This window comes from Ascidia mentula, chromosome 8, assembly GCF_947561715.1.
Source record: "Ascidia mentula chromosome 8, kaAscMent1.1, whole genome shotgun sequence".
In the NCBI taxonomy this organism is placed as follows: Eukaryota; Metazoa; Chordata; class Ascidiacea; order Phlebobranchia; family Ascidiidae; genus Ascidia; species Ascidia mentula.
Genome location: NC_138573.1, coordinates 14,902,479 through 14,924,348, shown reverse-complemented (window position 1 = coordinate 14,924,348; position 21,870 = coordinate 14,902,479). Strand labels below are relative to the sequence as shown.

At 39.9% G+C, this 21,870-nt stretch overlaps 2 protein-coding genes across 3 annotated transcripts; both read right to left on the bottom strand.

Moving 5' to 3' along the window:
- Positions 1–135: 135 nt before the first annotated feature.
- Positions 136–2,722, bottom strand: LOC145911292 (small ribosomal subunit protein uS2-like). Its single transcript, XM_082998581.1, has 7 exons — positions 2,590–2,722; positions 2,187–2,335; positions 1,601–1,780; positions 1,125–1,328; positions 649–750; positions 497–571; positions 136–332 (listed from the first exon to the last, which is right to left on the bottom strand). The coding sequence occupies exons 1-7, from the start codon at positions 2,597–2,599 to the stop codon at positions 177–179; spliced, it is 876 nt and encodes a 291-aa protein (XP_082854707.1). The 5' UTR covers positions 2,600–2,722; the 3' UTR covers positions 136–176.
- A 1,642-nt stretch (positions 2,723–4,364) lies between these two features.
- Positions 4,365–18,309, bottom strand: LOC145910391 (calcium/calmodulin-dependent protein kinase type II delta chain-like). Of its 2 annotated transcripts, none has more exons than XM_082997497.1 (19): positions 18,179–18,309; positions 17,133–17,227; positions 16,564–16,623; positions 16,422–16,476; positions 16,275–16,340; positions 15,776–15,848; positions 15,324–15,426; positions 15,177–15,260; positions 14,777–14,871; positions 13,371–13,493; positions 12,478–12,561; positions 12,067–12,109; positions 11,934–11,971; positions 10,491–10,532; positions 8,899–8,949; positions 7,740–7,785; positions 7,011–7,181; positions 6,550–6,661; positions 4,365–6,138 (listed from the first exon to the last, which is right to left on the bottom strand). In XM_082997497.1, the coding sequence occupies exons 1-19, from the start codon at positions 18,250–18,252 to the stop codon at positions 6,006–6,008; spliced, it is 1,548 nt and encodes a 515-aa protein (XP_082853623.1). In that variant the 5' UTR covers positions 18,253–18,309; the 3' UTR covers positions 4,365–6,005. The 2 variants fall into 2 exon arrangements, with proteins under 2 accessions (XP_082853623.1, XP_082853624.1); XM_082997498.1 differs by having other exon boundaries at positions 12,478–12,558.
- Positions 18,310–21,870: the final 3,561 nt, after the last annotated feature.

Here is a 21,870-nt window from a genome sequence, read left to right as displayed (position 1 = left end):
TATCCCAACCATGATACACTTTAAAAATCAAAACTGCTCATATTTTGCAATTTCTTCAGAAAACGTCCATTTTCTAAAACCTTCAGTCTCTGTTCTACAATCAACAAGCTTTCCAAGGAATAAAACACCCAAAAATTCATGTTGGAACCATCAAGAGGCTTTTATTGGTACAAATTCTACCATTTGGTGCCATCCACTTGGCCTGGTGGCGGAGCAGTTGCCCAATCATCAGCGGCTCCAACATGCGTGGTACTGGTTATACCAGTGCTTGTTGGTACTGCAAGATCACCAATAGCTGGCTGCAGAGCTGTTTCAGCCCAGTCTTGTTGGACCTGCATTAATGTAAGGTTTACTTTTCGATAGCATTTGCAAATCTAAGCAGTTTTAGTGCAACACAATTTGCTTTGTCAATTGCAAGTTCCAAGCACCAATTTTCCCATACACATTACTGAAACAAATGTTTTCAACAGAATTAGGACACTTATAAACAACTTACTGTTTCACCACCCCAGTCTGGCTGGGCCACTTCAGTTTCCATTTCTTTTTGCTGAAGTTGTTTTTGAGCAGCTTCCTAAATAACGAATACAAAGCTCATTAACAAATTTTAATTACGTTACAAGTAGACTACAACAAACATGGGTCCCCTACCTGTTCATCCTTCTCAATTTCTTCTGGATCACGGTAGAAGTACAAGTCGCACATGACTTCCCATGGCTGTGTGCGTGGAATGGTTCCTCTCAATCGCAACACCTAAAAAATCCCAAAACAGCATTTCATAAAACAGAAATTGAGCTTTACTGTATGGCTACTTGCAAGTCCTTTTATTTATTATTTCATAACAACAAGAAGCATTAAAGGTTTTGATGAGTATATGTAAAACCAGTAGACAATCTTAACAACTGCATAACAAAACAAGAAATAAGTCTGTATTTCCAAACTTGATGCATATCAAACCAGAAGCTTTGCAAATATTAACTTTTATTCTGCCTATGCATGTTTTATAACCCTATGCGTCAGCGTCAAGTTTAATTGACACATATATGCGACATCAACAACAGTACATACAAAACTTTAAAACACCCGTTAAGGTCGAGTCAAATATCCAAATTTGTTTCATTTTTTACCTCCCGGGCAAGAAGCCACCACATCAAACCAACAGAATGCTTTGACTTGTTGTTGCAAGGGATTGAGATGTCGACATAACGCAGAGGAGAGTCAGTGTTGCAGAAGCCAATCACCGGAATATTGACATAGGATGATTCAGTTATTGGTTGGTGGTCAGCTCGAGGGTCAGTCACGATAAGCAGACGAGGTTCACGATATGCAGCCTACTCTCAAAAACATAAAAACTCAATAAAAACAAGTGCTTTCAAAGTTGCAATAACAATAAAACAAGCAATAACTACAGAAGCCAATTACATTCTATGAAGTATACAGGTATATATATATCTATATAAGTCAATACAGATTTTTACAAATGCTATTTCAATGCTGGTAAAACAAGTATAAAATTTGTATGACCATTAAATCAGTCAAAAGGAACTATGCCATACTGTAAATAAGATAAGAAAAGTTCCACTCTCAAAATTACTTAATTTACCTGAATCTGATTTGTAAATGCACCAGGTGTAAAACGACCAGCAAATGGTGAAGCACCAGTTGCACTAGCGAACTTCAGAATAGCTCTTTGACCATATTGTCTTGATGAAATCACACAGATATCAGCGGGGTTCTCAATGGCAACAACGGCACGTGCAGCCAGAAGCAACTTTTCCCAAGTCTATGATAAAAACAAATATTTTTCAGAACAGAAAAAAAATATAATATTTGGTTTTACCCAAGGCACCTTGGCTTAACTATTTCCATCATCATGAAACCATTATGCAAATTAATTCTATGGAACACAATTTACGTAACATATTCTGCAGTGGTCATAAAATGTTACCCCAGTTCGGAAAGTTTTAATTTATGCCAAAGATTTTTTTGGGGGTGGACAAACTAATGTTTTTTGTATGTTAATGCATTAGCTAATTGTTTTGGGTGGATTGTCAAAACAATTGCGAAAATTTGTGCAGAGGATTTATCGTCAAATTCTTTCCTATCAGGATGTTACCGAACCTTAATAACTCATTTTATTGCACTTGCTATTTATGGGTAAAATACTGAGATTTTCAATGATGTTTAACCTTCTTCAGATTGATGATGAAAACACCATCTTGGCGCTGCTTGTAAATGTACTGCTCCATTTGGAAATCACAGTTAGAAGCTCCGATGTGGGTCGTGGCGGCCAACAACTTTGCAACATCTTCCTCTTTCAGGGAAAGCACATCACAACCTTAAAAGTCATACCAAAATTTTAATCATGAAGTGTAAAAGCTTTGGGTAGTTTATCCTTTTTCCACTGTGTTATCTAGGGTGCAAATGCTTGACATTAATTTTTCACTACACTTTATTGCAAGTAGTTCTACAAAATTTAATGCATGTATTTGTATCATAACGTAAGTTTGTCGCATACAGAAACCATGTAATTACACATCAAAGTAGGGCTCTAAGGACTGAGGGATATGAAGAAAAAAACATATGTCATACCTCCGGACATATTGACGGATTTGATCCAATATTATCAAGTTACGAATTGAATAAACCGACAGCACATCCAGCACGTTTCAACGTTGGATGGAAAAGAAAAAAAAATGTTTGCACGCTATTTACCACACGTGAAAATCGCATGGTATCCGGGTAGATTTTTTTGTTGCAAGGTAGCACATAATCGCGTAATTTTAGTTTTCAAAAAAAATTCGGGTTTTTGCCACTGTATGTAATGTTATTTATAAGTGATAACTTACTCGAAATATGGTAACGGTGTTTTTATTTAAATGCATATTTCGGCTACCATATGCCGAAAGCCTCCCTCGGGACATTAAAATCATGCACCACAAGTCATAATAAATGAACTTAAGTTTGTTTATTTGCTAAATACTATTATGTTTTTGTGGCGACCGTACAGTATTTGCCCATACTGCCACACCGCTAAATTGTCCATCCATCTCGACTAAATCTGAATAATGTTGTCCTGATTCCTCACCAAAATTACTTTGTACTGTGTTGTACGTTAAATTCGTTTTGAAAAAAAGTTCAATTGCTACTTCGGTGTTTTATATACGCAGTGCAGCTAATCGCAAGTGTTGTAATTTTGTCAAGAAGACATGCAAATGTAGGGCACAATGATGTCAAATCTTATAATTCCGCGCCTCACTTTTGTTTGTTCGTTTTCTTTGCCACCAATGCCTTAATTATGGGTATTGCAGGCATTTATCGCATCTCACATATCACAATATAAAACTATGCGCCAGGCCTAGGGCATGCGAGGACATAAAACCTGTAACAACCACAAATCATTATGACACGATAAAGAACAAAAGTTGACGTAACATTTGGATAAGCACTTTGGGACTGGGGATTCAAAATGATCCCAGGGCATTTTGCACTTAGTTACACCGAAGTATCAATACCACTTACACGTGCGTTGTTTCAGCGCACTGCCCATTGACGCGTTTTAAGCAAAACAGCTGCATCAAACTGGCAGATTGTGATCAATGTGGCAATCATTCTTTCTGCGTTGGTAATCACAGTTTATCGATTCCCTCGCTCTGTTAACAATCCTGATTTTGCTTTTTTGCTCAATGTATTAAGACAGGGACTTACACATCGTCCGAACGACAGTATTGATTATGTCCATTTGCACGCGAAAGGCGCAAGAAATAAGTGGGAAGGACCCTATTTTCATTAATCATTACAGTCTGGATTTTCAGTCCTTTGACGTGACCACAAGCAACGACCTCAGAAAATCTTTGCAACGAACTTCTCGACAGATCTACGAGCTTCTCACGACTATAACAGGGGTCGACAATCTATCGCACGGGTGATTGTTGATGTCACGACAAGAGTTTAGGAGTTCATACTCCAAAATTTTTTCATACCAGGTTAAAAGAGCCTAAATGTGCGAGAATTGTACGAATATAGACTTAAAATTCAAGTGCGAGGTCGCGGCGTAAAGATGACCAAAAAAGGTCTTTGTGTGGGCATTATAGGTTAGCACGCTATGTCACTAAAGATATTTTCAATTATTTGTAAACCGGCACGCGTCTAACACTGTGGTTGCGGGAGCACGAATTTCTCGCCGCAATATTCCGAATCGTGATTGTTTTATTTCAAAACGTCTGCATATAGAAAACCAACAGGCTGACATGGACACGGTATAGTCGTGCTCACGAGATGACGGCCTTACAATCCCAGAATGAAAGGTGACATACATGTCCTGCCTTTGGAATAGCTTTCTTAACAAATGACAAGGAAACGGCATCTCCGTGTGGTTGTAAAATTTTGTAGCAGTTTCGCGAAAGACTGGGGCAATAAGGGTATACGTGCAACTGGCCATTGTTAAAAACACGCACACACAGCACACTAGACAAACAAGAGATGAACGTTTGACGTGTTACATAGTACGTAAACGAAAACAGACGACAAACACGCACAAATTTTCCATACTGTGGCGAATGCGACAAAACCCCAATAGTAGTAGAAGCAATGTTTAATTGAGCCTCTTGTGAGAAATTTACTTTGAAACTTTGTAGATAGAAACGTTGTGTCAGTCCGCGCAAAAGTCAGCCATTTATTCTAGACCTATAAAAACATTGCGTGGAGAAACTGATTAAATGCTCTCTGCAATCAAAGGTGAAGATCGCGGGGGACGCTAATTTATGCCTGATTGGTGAGGGCTATTTTGACGCCAAATACAGCGCATCTGTGGTATTGGCCCCAGTAGCTAAAACCGTGACATCAGATTTGGGAGCGCAATTTTAATGCGCCCTTTTTGAGGCGTGACATGTTCGATGGAACAAGCTGGTTCCTATGGCCTTGAGTCGCTGGGTCGATACGTCTTGTTATAGCGTTTATACTGCACAATGTGCTCCAGTTTTGACTGGATCTACTAAAAAGGACGCCGAATAATGCGTAACATGCGCCGCCGACCTTCTGGAGGTTATATGTACACAGCAGCCGTGCGGGGATACAGGTTAAAGAAAACGTAATTGACAATTGTTAAGTGCTCTCAGTGATCAGGAGATTCGTGAAGCATTTGGACGGGTAAACAATGCGCCGAGAAACGTAACGCACAACACGTATACACAAACATACATACATACTTTTATATATCGTCAGTCTGCACACGCGATTGAACGCAGATCATGATCTTCGTAATGGAGTCGATGGACATAATCTCACGCATATAGGGTTGATAAACGCGCGAAACATAATCGTTGAGAATATATAGGAATATAAAAACTGCTTCAAAGGGTTAGAAACGTAACAATTGGTGATTATACGGTGCACATATTTGATACAAGAAGAGCGTCAAGACTTACCAGACCCTTCTGAGAATGGCGGTTTTTATACAGAGGGTTTGGCGTAGAACTAGAGATGATATTTTTCAGTTCATGTAGTTAAGTGAACTTGACGTTTCAAAAAGCAAGTATGGTCAGCTACAGTTCAGGGCAAATGGTCGGTCAAGCGAACCACGAGGCTGCGATGGCCAGCAGCAGACAATTTAAACCGGCAGGCTGCAGAAGGCGCAGTAACCAAACAAGTATCTGAATGGGCGAATCCCCACTTTAAAAAACAAACGACGCAATGATCGGTTTGCAACATAAAGAACAGAACCATTTGCGCAGAGCATCGGGTTGTCACGAACACATGGTACACGGCGACATTACAGGCTACACATATAACGTACAAAAACGTTCGAATTACAGACAATTTCATTTTAGGGCAGCGAATACATTCGGATGCTTTTCATCCTTTGCCGCTGCCGCATTGGCATGCGTGCATACTTTTTTAAGCGCTCGCCGGGCGCGAAAATAAATCAACTATAGTTCGTCGTCGCGGCAGTGACACCATCACCGTGTGTGACGTCATAAAGGAGTGGTTCGTAAGTGGTGAGGGGTGATTTACTTGCTGCAGTGTGAGGAAGCAGTCGGCAAGGCGCTTTCAGAGCGGTGGAGATGAGTTGTTTTCCAAGAGCCACTGATGCGACGCCACACGCGTGTTTCTTCCGTCTGGGACGTGACGGCTCTTCCACTGCTGTTATGAGGATTGAGGCATAAGTTAGTGCGTGTTCGGGATAAATAAGTGGTGTCAGGGCCGGTCACCATTGTTTTTCATCGTGAATTTCTCGGTTAAAATAGAACCGAGAGCACTTTTTGGAGAACGTATACGTTTTTCGCAATCCACATTTTACCTAACGGTGGCATCACATCCTTTCTAGTTGAGTGGTATAATGCCTTCAAATGCCTGATTTCTACACTCACTACTTAGGTATAACGTATCCTAGAATCAGAAGTGAAACTAAAGTCATCGTTTGCGTACGAAATTGTCAATGAATTTGACGAAAAACGATTGAACCATTTATGTTCACACATCAAACAATACACTGCCCGTATGTCCCACCCTTGAGTTAGTTTGAATATAATCTACACTATACGGTATATTTACCCATCGACTGTATGTGTGAGGCACACGTACGCCACGTAAGCTGAATCTTCACCCAACATGACGACGTGAGGAGCCAAAATGGAGCTTTTGCGGCTTGACGGATGCTTGGTAGCTGTTTGTTGTAACAATTAATTGCAGATTATCAAGCGCAGTTTTGTAACACGAAATTGTCAAGCACAACACGTCGACAGGATAAGTACTTTGTGGAAGGGACTTATGCTAATTTTCTTTTGGTTTTGTAAATGGGGATGCAGTTGTTTTAAATGCTATAGGTTTGGCAAAATCAAAACATTACAAGTCACCGGACCGTGGTATTAAAGATCGTACGAATAACAATTTGAAAGTCAAAAAATTTTTCTCGAGAAAGGTTAGAGCATAATACCTAACAAACCTTGTACCTATACGCGTATTTTCTACTACAATGAGGTAATGAAAGTGGTTTGACAACAATGCGAACTTACCGGCATCAAAGACGAACTTATGCATGTCGTGACCATGTAGAAGATTTCCCATGGACATTGGATCAAAGCTGGTATGATCTGGGGCACATAACTTCACGTAAGAGTCGAAGTCGCCGCCATTAATATGTTGGATCAACTGTTCAGTCGCCTGCAGCACCTCCAACTTCCGAGCTGGATGAAAGGTTATGTTTATAAATTAGGTCAACGGAGTGCGAAAAGGAAAGGTTTTGTCGTGTGAAAACGCCTTTCCTGGTGGGTTTAATAACAACAACGTTCATTACAATATACACAATACAGCCCGTACACCTCAGGTTAAACGGACCGCGGCAAACGTTTCAATTGTAGCGTAACAACCAATTGAAATGAACTTTACAGTAACATGGGCTGTATTGGCTTATGTAAAAAGTTTACAAAATCGTATAAGTTAAGCTCCAAAGTTCACAATTGCGGCCAAAATATAACGTGCCAATGGCCCTGATAATTATTTAACTGTATTATAGGTGATATATTCTATTGCAACATAGTTTACTATCCACAAGAATCCCTAAAAAAGTTGTCAAAAATATAGTAGCCCACTATAGTAATGGAAGTGATTTCCTAATACAGCAACCATAAGTTTGAGAAAAAATGTGTGGGTGCATTTATGACACGGTTATAATATCAACACACTTTATTGCTGCCTAGTAATTCTCAAGGTATAAACCAGAAGCTTGAAGCTTTCTTACAAACCTTTGGTTTCGTCATCATCAACAACCGAGCAGTTTTCCACAACAGTCTTAAAACACAAAATCGTTAAAACCGCGTTCGTTACACACTTATATTTAATATTTAGTGCAAAAAAGAGCTTAGTTTTGGCTACCATGTAAATGTTAGGTAGTTAGAAGCAGATTCAAATCGTTATATCAACCACCCATACCGCAAGCAATACAGAAGTACATTGATAATGAGTAATTTTTCGGACAAACGATGATCTTGAAAAATTAACTGGACGAATCCGCAGGTAATTAAAGGAACAACGACACGTAAAATTAGGGAAATGTGGAAAAATAAGGACTGCATTGGTCCCGCAAACAGAAAGATATTTGGAACATTCACCATTCAAACGGCCGAATGCCAATAAGCATGACCGTAACTGTGTGTTCCAAGAACCAAGAGGCAAAAAACAACCATACTTTAGTTTAACGTAATTTAGCCCTGTGAAGGTGATACTCGTAATAGACGCTAAATCGATAGCCACCCTTCGATACTGCCATGTAGTCGTCGGCTGCGGACGTCCAATTGAATTGGCTCCCGTGCCTGGCTGGAGATCAATACGTTCGGATACATGCTTGGGTTTTATAATGACGTATGCATACGCGTGTCAATGGCGGAGGTTGATTTCCCATCTGCTGGGGACACGATTACCATTATTAAGTCCGTCTGCCTTTGATTTTTGTAATTGCCAATGGTTTTAGTGTGGATTGACAAGGGAATTGAGCATTGCGAATCCCTGACGCCCTAAGATGGTTAGTGTTTTGATTGGAAACGATTTTACCGTGCGCTCGATGGGCTGTATTTCAGAATGCATTTTTCGGCAATTTTTAGCTTGCGAGGTAACCCTTTATCCATTGTGATTTCAAGTAACGTCACAATTGAACACGCCGCGACCAGGACCTGGTGCTAAATACCCGTTACGAATCCCTATGAAAAATTAAGGACTGGCGACAATTGCATACTAACCACAACCACAAACGCTAGGATTTCGCAGCGACCGTTCCCTATTATACTTGCGCATGTGGATGTAACACTAAGACCCTTTCCAGTCGCACAGTGTGGCCATAAGAGCAACTTTGCGGTCGACCCACAGTGCTAATATAAAAATTTACCACACAAAAATGTGTTTGCAAACCTTCTGGAGCGCTGTGTTTGCGCGGACGATTGTCGCCTGCGTTTGCGGCTCCTTTACAAAAGAGAGAAAGAGGATTTGATTGCAGACGAGCATAAGATGTTTACACACATACGTTAACACACAATGGCGACGACTGAAAAATTTGACACTGCAGCAAAACATCACTCAAGCAACAGCCACGCGGTGACATGCAGAGACATGCGGTGATTGCAGACGTTGTGGGCCGCTGCGGGTTTTGAGTGAGACCATGGAAAGTTAGGCATGCTTCGCAGCGTGAGATTTGGGTAAAAATCGTGCACATGCAAATAGCAAAAGCGAGTGCGCGTTGTTATACACATATCTCCACACGACATCACCGTGCCAGCCTACTACTTCGGTATACATTGACTTCACACTGTGCGCCTTTGCATCTAGTAACAAACGCATTACGCCAGCTGTGTGCGGTTGCAATGCACCGATTTAGCCTCTGTTTACAACATGTGTACTATTTCGCAATGTCTACGTTAGTATGTTGGTTCGGCAAATAAAAAGGTTGTTCATAAGCAGTTTTACTGAATGTGAACCTCTCGCGATAAAAACAAATGCTGACACGAATCGCAAAATATGCACAACTTTACAAAAATAGCAATTTCAGAAACACAAGCCATGGCCTTTTGTTTTGCCTTTATTTGGAAATGGAATGTCTAATTTCGCTTCATGATGGATTATAACATGACCAAATACTCAACGGCAAACCTCACGTAATTGTAATCAGTAATTTTAGAGGGAGTTGTAACAAAATCAACAGAAGTAAGAACGACTTAGCCGCGGCGTTTTTGTTTAGTATCTCAAGGTTACGGTCATTCATTAAAAAAACACCCACCAGTTCCCTTTTATTTGAAGGGCGTTTGTTGCTTTAAAGGAAAACTAAGAAAACGGCGGGCGAGCGCATGCAACGTTACATCGGGCGATTGATGACAAATGAATGGGGGTGTAATGTTGTTTGAGGAGTCCGGTGTCCGTAATGTGATGTTGTAATATTAGGCGAAGAAATCAACACGAGCAACCGTAGGGGTGACTTTGAATATAGGCGACCAAACCGCCGGTGTTTGGGAATAGACAAAGTGGAATTTCGAATATCTAAATCCGTTATTGAAGTTTTTGATGTGAAGCCAACATATGTTTTCAGTGGCCTGGTAAATTTGCAACTTAACTGATTAGGTTAAATGCACTTATTTTAAACGATCGATTTGGCGATTTTGTCCAGCGTGGAATCAAATAACCCTCTCAAAGATTCTTGAAAAGCATTCTTGCTGCGCAACCATTTGCTGGGTACTCGAAATAAGCTAAACGATTTCTTCCGAAATCAAAATAATTATCCCCAAAATTTCGTTTTTACATAAACTGCGGCTTTGACTCGTACAGGTTTCAAATTCAACTTTGCCCATCCCCATTAGCTTGACGCATAAATACGCTGCGCGCCGTCCACAACCCCACGCGGCCACAACTTAAACAATGCAACTGCAGATATGGCAACCAAAAGTATTATAACAGTATGTACAGTGGTAGTAGTAATAGCAACGTCGGGCAAAAAAGAACAGTGCTTCGCTCACCAAATCAAGGGTTTGCTCGCGCCTTCGCTTCAACGGCGGTGACTACACATAACACGTAGTTAAAATAAAGGGTATTTTTGTCGGTCGAGTTTTGTGCAAATGACAGCTGCAGTTACAAGGCAAACGGTCAAGTTCGCTTGCAGTCTCGCAGCACTGGCTTAAACAATATTAGGGCCGGGCTTTGGTTATTTAGCAGGTATGAAGTATGCAGCGGGCGCACATGTCACAGCTTTGTTAGTATTGCGTCCAAACGGCACCGATCGTCAACGTCAAACTGTAACAAATTCGTGTTAATAGGAACTTGCACAACAAAAAAAGAACTGGTCGTCTTTTAATCGCAATCCCTATGTTAGACGCAATATGTTTAGGGCGTTTTTCATGTCAACATTGCGCTAACGTTATTGACAATAGCACGCGTTCTTCGAGCTCGGCAATATATAAGTAGCGTTAAACCGAACGATAGAGTTTCCAAGTTTTCGCGGCGTGTTTATGTATAATTCATACCTCATGACACAGACTTTGCCGTGTAAGCAGACGCTCCCTAAACACGCACTTGTACTATGTACATGTCTTGTGGGTCTAGCTGTAGCCCAGCGGCACAAACCAGCTACCTAGTGGCGGTCGCTTATTTTCGCATTACGTCATCAGGCTGTCAAGTGCTCAAATATTTTTTACATGCAAAAATTTGGAAGTAAGCTAACAACTAATAACTATAAGGCAGTTAAATTTTATATATTACTAGATGATCCTATGTAGTATAGATGATAAATTACATGAGCCAAGCAAATATGCTACTGCTGGTAAAGTATCAAGCGTTTTAACACGAAAAGCTATGGCAAAAATCGTGTAGAACACATAGCTCTGCATATTTTCTGCTGATTAAGCTCGAAACGCGCTACAGTTCCGGTGTTAAGCGCGGTTGTTGACGCTTATTAACTATTACAGCGTTAAATGAGCAACACTGATATTATGGATACGCTAATCAATAATCCATGTCGTGTATATACTGCCATGTATGGTTTTCGAAATGGATTCGTGCCACTGCAAAAAGTAGACTTAAACCGAAACCGAAGGCTTGTGGGTGTTGTTTACCTTTGTTGAGTGGGCGTTGTCGAAAAAACGGCAACATTATATGTTAAATTTTTGTAAAAATTAAAAAAAAATTAACTCAAATCTCCATTCCAAAATAACTTCAATATTATAAGCGAGAATATATCTCCCGGTGCCAGCAGGCGAGCACGGGAGCGCAAAAAGCGGACCCAGAACAGTAGACCGGTACCGTGATGTCGGTAAAATCGATATAGAAACACAAAAAAGCAACACAACATCGACAGGAAATCCGAAAAACGCTCAAGGTTCACACTTTTGCGGCATATGCGGCGTATATAAGGAATTACACGACAAAAACAACAAGTGGGGATATATGCAGCAGTGCTAACATACCTTAGCAGCTTCCTTGTTTTTCGATACAGAGCTCCTTGCTGCAAACGATACACAGTTTAAATATCGTTTTGCTTACTTTTAGTAAGGGGGGTTGGGTGACTGCGTTTGGGTTTGAACGTGCGTTTTTACTTACTTGAGAAATTCCGTGTAGCTAGCATAGTGGTCAGGATGGCACCCTGCAATAAAAAAAACACAAACAGTTGCGTTTTTGTGTTGATACCCGCTGCCACCTGGGCATTCACAAGACATGCATTTATTATTCACGATGATAGATTATCTCAGTCTTAATGCGACTCTACTTTATTCTTACACTTTTTTGTGCAAAGACCCCACAGAGTATAAGCACGTACAAAACGGTGCAGCACAGAAACCAAAATAACCCTAAAAAAAATAAACCCATTCGTCATCCTTCACATTATATGCAAATATATCTATATATATATCTATAGTAATGTCTCATGCAATCGCATGATTGCCCCATCGCGCAGGTCCTTACTTGGCGATCACAGCTATTGCATCGAGATATATAAAGTTATGTATGTACCTTCAGTTTTCTTCTTGCGTTGAAATTCTTCAGACAGTCTACCGTCCTCTGGCGGTGAATGTGAGAGGCCACCCGATCGCTCTGCTGTGAAAAATAAGGCGTCACATACCAATTTTCCATAGTCACACAGTTCCACAAAGTCCCGAAAAACTCAAGTGCGTCGCGGCTAGGGCATGAATTATTAAACCACCAAAGCTGGTCGCTTATGCCGAATGATAAATTGCAGATTCGCGCGCCAAGAATACATGCTCCTTTCCGCATAAATTATTCACATTGTTGGCACAGCGCCGCGGACTACACAGGGGCGTACGGTAGGTTCGGAACACCTCCTGTCCTAATGTTGAAGTGTTCGACTCATTAACTCGACCTTCGTCGTCGAGGACGGATTCACAAAATGTTGCGCGGAATTATTTAAGTGCGTTTCCGCTAAAATGCGGTCGCGCGAAAAGGCTGCGAAGTATCGAAACACTACAGTTTCTTCACCCGAAACGGGGAAGCACATTAATAATGCATTCAAGTCATTTCGAGCCATCAGAATTAAGCCTTTAGGTGAAACCGGCTTGGGCCGCCAAAAAGGTGAAGGGCAGTCACAGCGTAGTAAGATTCACAGGCACCTTTTCACATCGATTGACGAAGTCAGCAAGACATTTTTTGGGAAGTATTCAAATATTTTTGAGTCAAGTCTGATACCGAGTGTATACAAAAGTACGCCTTTCGATAATCATAAAGGGCTGTACATTCACTTCTCATAAAATGTGTCACAAACGCAAGAATGTTATGTGAAATTTCCATCAAATTCAAAAACATAATCGTCCACCAAGCAAACCGCTGGCGGCTGGTTCCCGTTCATTCCTAAAACCACGCAACCTACTACGAGTGGAACAGACACTTACGCATATCCATGGGTGTCGGAGTGCCTCACTGGCAGAGATCCGCTCGTTGCTGTTGGTGCTCAGAAGCCGTTGAATCAAATCCTTTGCCTCCTTGGTGACCGTATCCCACTCGGGCGAGGGGAACTTGTCAAAAATACAAAGAAATACAATCAAAATCACGACCGCATTGAATTCACAGTATCCTGCACACGCTCCAATAAACGTGCACAGTGATGACGGTGGCTTCCTTGCCTTAGGCAGTATATAGAAGCAGCGATAAGCTATTTTTACGTTGAACGACTGCGGTGGGTGTGTTACAGTATGACGCGGATAGAGTGTGGTCGTTTAACGCCTTTTGATACGGGCGGTGTGTGTGTCTGTCGATGACCTTAACGTGTTGTTCGTCTGGAAAGGGCACGCTCAACACATGTGTGTGTATATTGTATTTGCTGTGCGGTTACATCCCCGGTACAGCAATACTCGCTGTTAACATAATTGGCCGTGAGTCTGGTAGTGATTGAGTTAAACAAGAGTGAACTCGATGCCCTTGAACATTGACAACGTCATGGGTTTAGTGTTTGCAGTCTTGTAAGGCACGCTGATAACAATATGACGGTTCAACGTGGACCCCTGGTTTCGTCACACTTTATACAGTTTTTAAACACTCATCAATCAAATCATAACATGCAGTACACGGTTTATCAATTCGCTTGACGGTAAATTGTCATGAAAATTTGGTCTTCAAGTTGAATTGTTTCAAGTCTTTAAGTTGAATTTAACACCAACGCTATTTAGACCAATTATGTCATATAGATTGTGCACTGTAGGCAAGGCGAGATTAACCAGCATACGTGATGGGCAATGATAAGGATATTTGGGACACTGCGTCGTTCATACCAAGGCGTAGGTGTGACGTGGTTAATAATTCAACCAAAATACCGACTATTAAAACAACAGCACGAATATGAATTGATGTCATTTTAAGTTTGTTGGCAGTGTTGCATGCAGGAACTGATGGCTAAATAAACAAGGAAATTTTGGTTCGTTTGGATTCAGCTTACAACAATATCCGTTGTTATTGCAACGAATCGAATTTTGTGACAGATATTTTGGCAGCAAACAAACCATTCTCAACACACAGAACTAATTTTGTTGCATCAGAATAGGCTGAGGAGTTTCGGTACCCGTTAGCACCACAGGTGATTGAAACGAAATTGATAGGAGAACGGGATTTTATGTTTGACAAAACATCGTTTACAAAAGCCTCCGCTGAATACGCCCATGAGGGCAACAGTATTTTTTAGGACATGACCTTCAAAAAAAGGACAAATCTTAGAAAGAAGGAAATATATGACATTCCCAGGTATTCAGGAAGGTCCCATTACATTAGCTATTTTTTTTGGTAAAATCAGTCAACGCGCTCTTACGTCATAAGCCCCATCCTTGATTTGACTGTACAAGCGATGTTGGTCGTCATCCCAAAAGGGAGGATATCCTACCAGCAAAATGTACAGAATCACTCCTGCAAAAGAAAGAAAAATGGAAAACGTGTCATTAAACTGCGGGCGGTGCGAAGGGCGGCCGTTCAATCATTTATGGCCAGTCATCACTTAATATCAATAGGAATTAAAAGGGTTGGAGTCGGCCGCCCGGGACCGAAGAGTGAATGAATTTATGGATTCTCTGTTCCCGGTAAAATCAATAGCGGGATGTGAGGACGAACGTCGGCTGCATATCGCGCAAAAATCAGACCTTGTTTGCGCGGAAGAAAGCTATTAGGGACGGTAACAATGGATGATGGCGCGGCAGATTGAAAACAGCACCTACCGCAGGCCCAGAGATCCACCGGTTTTCCGTATGGCAGCCTTCGCAACACTTCTGGTGACAAATAGCCCGGAGTTCCTGCGAAACCTGTGTAAGCAATAAAGTCAGTCAACATGTTTTAAATGCTTTACAACACGCTATGAACTCTACCATGCCACACGGGTTGTTCGTCGGGCACCTCCACTGCCAAGCCAAAGTCAGCAAGCTTCACAACGGCGCCTTTCTCTTTGCTGGCGAGAAGCAGGTTTTCCGGCTGTGTGGAGAATTGTAAAACAAGCTAAGTAAACGCGTTATGGGTTTGGCTGGCTTTGTATCCCTTATTAACCTGTCAAATAGTTTAAAATCTATTGCATAGCGATATTTTAACTATGTGGCCCATTTCCACTAACATCAGTTTAACATCAAAGTTACAAAAACGGTGACTAAAACATGACTAAATATGTCCACATATGAGTGGCTCTACACTCCATAACATCAATTTATCAAAATGTTTTTTAATTCTTCGAGTGGATACAGAGCTTTTAATTTCCCATAAAAAAGTGCAGCTCAAACCAATAATAATGCCACCAAGATAAATAAAAAAACACATTATAGAAACTAACCTTGAGGTCACGGTGGATGACTCCACATTGGTGGCAATGCAAAACAGCATCCAACACTTGCTGAATACAGTGACTGAAAGTGGAATGATAGTTAAGAAATGAACAATTTTCAAATAAAAGTTCGTGACGTTTTAGGTTGTTGGAAAGTACATGGAGCAAATACTGATGTGCAAAACGTTATGGAAACACAGAAAAATAGGTGGGAAAGGCTCAACGAATATCAGCATATATTAAAACATCACTGTGTTATACACTAAATTTACCGTATATCATGTAAACCCTTATGCAAAGGTAAAATCAAAGCAGTTTACATTTACACATCCAGTTTCAATTCAAGAAGAGTGTTTGTATGAGGTGATTCCAAACATTGAGGGATTTAGGGGCAGCAAAAATGCCAATTTTAAGAAATTTTACAGAACGTTATAACAATGATAACTTTTAACATTTCAAAACATTTGTTTCCAATGTAAATAGACAGTTAACAAGGAAAGGGGAGCACCTGGCATCAGCTTCGCTGTAAAACTCTCTTGCCACAATGTCCTCAAACAATTCACCACCTGTAACTCTGAAATAAAAAATTCAGGCCTTGAAGAAACCAGGTGCGGTTTACAGCAATGGCTTTTATTGACCAGCATTCACCACTTACAGGTCAAACACAAGGTAGTGTAGTCCTTCCTCTGGTATACTGGCATGGAGTCGAACTGTGCAAATAGCAAAGTTGTGGTATTAAGGATTTTTTGTAGTCCAGAATGGAAGTCAATAAAGTTTCATGAGGTATGTGGACTAACCTATGTTTGAATGTTTCAAGAGGCGACATATTCTTGCCTCTCTGTCCAGTTTTTGTCGATCTGTAAAGTAAACTCCATTGCTTCGAAGAATTCGAACCTCTTTACCAGTTACATACTTCCAAAGCAGAAACACACATAATATTAACATTCAACGGGCACCACAATTATTTAAAGGCAATGTGTTTTGAAGCAACAATTTATATCAGCAGATTTATTCAAAAAATTATCCGAAAATTAGTGAGCTGAGCAACTCTTATTTGAAGGGATTTTTATTCAGATGAAGTTGTTGTACACAGTTTAAACTTATGATGTTCGTTCACAAAACATAAACATCCCTGGTGCAATTTTCCTGCCACTCGTCATGTGTCAATTTTTGCGACTGGCTGTCCGCACGAAAAAGGTGTGATGCAGCAGTTACTGTGATGTGTTACAAGGCCATTTACAAGTGTGAGTCCTTTTGTTACAAGGCCAATTTACTACGATGTATGTGAGGACAGATGTTCACAAATTGGCAGTGGGCCACTGACCACAATGCAATAAATCAAACCTTTTAAGTGGACAACCCATACCTCTGCTGTTCAGCTTCCTGGTGTTAATGATTTTAGCAGCATAGTCTTGCTTGGTTTGCTTGTGAACACATTTCTTTACCACACTGAATGCACCCCTATAGTAAACAACAAATTTTGCGCAACTCATTGGTTTGTAATTAATCAAACATGCAAAATAAAATGGTACTGTGCACACACTGCTTATCAAAACTAAAATGAAAAATGGAAGTTTAAGTACATACAGCTGTTTTAGTGCTTTATTTGACTCAATAAACTAGGCAGTATACACAAACAAAACTAGAAAGTTATTTTGTATAATGAGCTTAAATTAAGGCTTGTCCTATTGTGTACTGAACACTCTGACAACACTTGGTTCAAAGTTTTTAGCAATTATTAACAACTAAGCTGAAGGCAAAAGTGTTTTTCTGGGTTTTACAGTCTGCACGCAATTGTATAGTTTTATAATTGCTAAGTCTTTCTTTTGATAAAAGATAATTTTAATATTATTACTGCACACAGAATAACATATAGTGACAAAATGATAAACCCTAACTTATATGAATATGTGCTATGTGCATATTTTACACGCATGAAAACCTAGATTAAGAGGATACTTTTCGAAGCTGGTCATACCAATGCTTTGGGCAACACATTGAACCTTTACCAATATTAGGGCATGTTAAAGAGAAGAATGAATCAAAAGGAAGTGTATGACAAATTGTTAGCATTCAAAGACACAGTATAATATAAATGACATCTCCATTAACAAATACATGCCGGCCCTTTGGGAAGACGTACACGTATGTACCCTTTATCCCAATTGCCATTCTGTCATCACAACAGTAGAAGGTTGCTGTTCACATATGTAAGCATCAAAGGTGCAATGCAAAAATTAGGGTTGAAGATACTCGATAGACTTTGGACAGTTTGTAGGAAATCTGTGCAACTGGATATGTGACAAAAATTAACAATTTTCTAAAAAATTCTTAGAATATTGTTTTAATTTTCTTAACATTTTTGATAATCGAAGACACAAATAATATTCTAAAATCCAAGCAAGCACTTACTTTCCAAGTTCTTCAGCCAAAACATAGGTGTCTGTGAATGCATGAGACCAGTTGGGTGTGTCTACAGCAGTCATCTTTGCAGCATTACTGTTACCTTAAACTACTCACCAGAAACCTAAAAAACCTGAGGCTGTTAATCTTGTGAAAGATCTTTTTCAACACTTTCGTCATGTAGCCGTTATGAATAATTGATGTGCAGATGACATGACAACCAAAACCAATGCTTTCAAAGAAATCAATTTGTTGATGAAAAAGTGGCAGGTGTCAAGCCTTTTCCATCAGCCATCAGCATAAATAATGAGAAAGTTAACATCTACCGAACATGGTTGTTACATAATAAGATTATGCAAAAAAAAACAGATTTAATGACCACATTTAGGTGCACCATAAAGTTAGCCACATACATAAAAAATAATTTCACCAGCACACCCTCAACCTCGATGGCTTCAAGCCAACCTTATTTGATCATATAATTTACCACCAGTACCACATTCAAGAATTTTATGAACCAAGGAAAAATTTGCGCTGTCAAACATTTTACCATTTTTTAAACCTTTACACAACTATTTTCTTTACTTTGTTCCAATGGGATTTTGCAACTTCTTTTCCAAATCAAATGTCTGGCGTTATTACTTTGGTAAAGTTGATTTAAATCTATGTTTTAGAAAAAAAAAACGAAAGTACCAAAATACTACAGCACACTTATATCTACTTACAATAGCAACCAAGTTACAACAGATACCGGCATGATCATGTTGCAGCAATCTTACACCAAAGTCAAACCGCAAGCAAACATCGTTACAAAACAGCTTCAAGCAAACGCTACATTACATTTAGTAGCTTCCACTTCCACCGCTGAACCAAACCACGAATCTATTGGCCAAACACACGCATACAATAGCTCTTCTCGACTATCTCATTCAAGCCATTGTACAATGCTAAACAACCGCCCATCGCAATGCGAAAAACAGTAATGCCGGCCGCTGCAATCCTTAACGTGCACCGCCACCACCTACCGCCTTTTTACGAGCAGCTCAGCAGCTCCGTGCTTCGCTGAGCCATAAATCTTGAGCGACGAAGGTGGTGAAAAAGACACCGGGTGTAAAATACAAGTATTTTTTTGTAGCGTTGTTCTGCTTACATGTTGTGTTAGAACAAACTCATACATCTTGGTGCAGGAAAATTCATACAAATGAATTCTACTTGGTGGAAAAGGGCTTGATCGTAAACGCTAAAATGGTATATTTTTGTTTTTTTTGCTGCAACTCATTTGTTGCAAATGTAGGAAAAGTGCCGGACCAAAAATGGCCATGAATAATTATTTCTGCCTTATCAAAGCGAGTTCAGCATATTATTACAGCAACTTTTTGTGTTTGCTTCAGCAGTTCTGTAATTACATTCTGCCGAAAGCATATATATAGGCTATTACAGTCATTGATGTATAAAGGTGAATTTTTTTAGTAGCCTAAATAGACAGGATTTTCCCAGATTTGCAGTCATCCATGAGTCAAAACATGTAGACTAGAGTCAAACCATGTAGGGACCAAATACGCAAACGTATGGGGGTTGCAGCATTGGCTGTAATGTGGTGGAAAGGTCAACAAAGACGAACCTGCAGTACGTGCGATTTCAAAAATTTCTCAGGAATTGTGGCTACTGCGATTATTCATATTCATAATCCCAGTAATATTGGCCGTCCAATAATCTTATTGAAATGCTGCAATACCGTTGGATACAAACACATTGTCATCTTGCCAGATGCATATCCGAGACCCAGGCTTTCACAAGGTGTCCCTTATAAGCATATGTTCCTGAATGTGGACGCGTGCGCAACATCAGTCAAGCGCCTGACCCACATACTAAGCCGAAAAACCTGATCGAGATTCGTGCCCAGGATGTCCTGGGTTCAAACCCCGGTGTGGCAACAAAAAAAAAGATGTACACTGGAGGCGCTTTAGTTCCTATACCGTTAATACAGCATCCAGCACATAGATGATTAGTAGCATTGGTCAAGCGCCCGAGTCGTGCCCAGGATGTCCTGGGTTCAAACCCCGGTGTGGTGAAAAAATAATAATAACAAAAGCTCATAGATATGTTTATTCCCCCGTTGAGCTGATGTGATTTTCGCCTAGTTGTTTTGCTCCCCTTTCTGCAATAACTCACTGACAGTGGACAATCCCGATTCTTCAAGATTCAAAATGTTCTGTGGCGAAATCGAGACACCACCTCTGGAACAAAGTTATTAGATTATCGACACGTTTTTTAAAACCGTAAAACCATTCATCGCCAGCAGTTACATTTCTTTCCCGGCGTTGTGGAATTAATTATTGTTTTGTAACACTAGTATCTGTAAGCTAGCTGTCTGCATTGAAACTTTGTTAAACCGTTAACATCTTCGCTGACTGCACAGGTAAGAAACCATTCAAAATTAACTTGTTGCTTTTATAGCAGCTTGAACATAGCAGTGAAAAAAATATTATTTTCGTTTAGCGCCACCTCATGACTGTGCTTGTATAAAGATTTATGCGCTGCATCTGATAACTCTCGCCTGAAAGACAATATACATTCATGCATTGTTCATTGGTGAGCGATAATAGTAAAGAATGGCGTGATGTGGTAACCGTGCACGCGGACATCAACAAGGCAAAGCAAGGGAATTTGAACCCCTAAAAACTTCGGGCAATTGGCAACATAAAAAACAAATAAAAGTATTTGTTTAAATTGATTTTTGTAATTTTTTGTTGCACCGGAAGGTGTAAATGAGGTAGCTTTTATTGCTAGATGAATTTTTCAACATACAAATCCCAAAACGAACATATTGCAGGATCATTGCCAATTTTTATGGACGTATAACGTTTGTTTTAAAATTAGCACGTTTTGGTAAAAAAAAACTAATTGAAAATAAGCACGGTATGACTAAACCAGCAAATATAAAAGAAACTAATATGCTCTACAACCAAATACAAAGACACACCGTTATCGCGGTTTTTAGTCCATGAGGCGCCGAATTTCACACGTTTGTGTTGTAGCATATGGTTGCTGGACAAACAATTTAGGATTTATTTATAGAGTTGCTTCTTGCAAATAACAGTTATTGTTGCAACAGAAATTTTAGCTAGCTTAAAAATTTCCATTTAACTGATAGGCTGTCTGTGGGAGGAATAACCCAATATTTTCTGAAACGAGAACAATTATCAATGTTGTTTACCTTATCCTTTTAAACGGCAAAATAGAGCGTTAATGAAAAGACTGCATGAATATTGCAACACTGTGCACGAACAATAAGTCATTGAATTAGAAATCACATCGCTCCAATGTCTTCCAATAGAGAACTATAGTATTTTGACTTTATTAGTGAATTTTTGTTTCAATTTTGAGCTGCTTGCTCGACAATATGACAATCGGTTATTTGAAATGAAAACCAGAGTACAAATACGTACACAGCAACACCGACAAAACAGAATACATCGTAAAAAGGATAATTACGAGAGAAGGAATTTTCAGCTTGACGCTTTTCACGATAAACGTGATGATAGGGTGGACGGTATGTGTTGTAAATATTACAAAACACCGCAAACAGGTGGCGTGGCGTGCGTTGGGCTAAACAAACTTTGCGCCACTTTGTAAAATAAACACCAATTTAGGCACCTGGTGTTGAAGGAAACAAAACATCGGAAGTCAACAGTGGATTA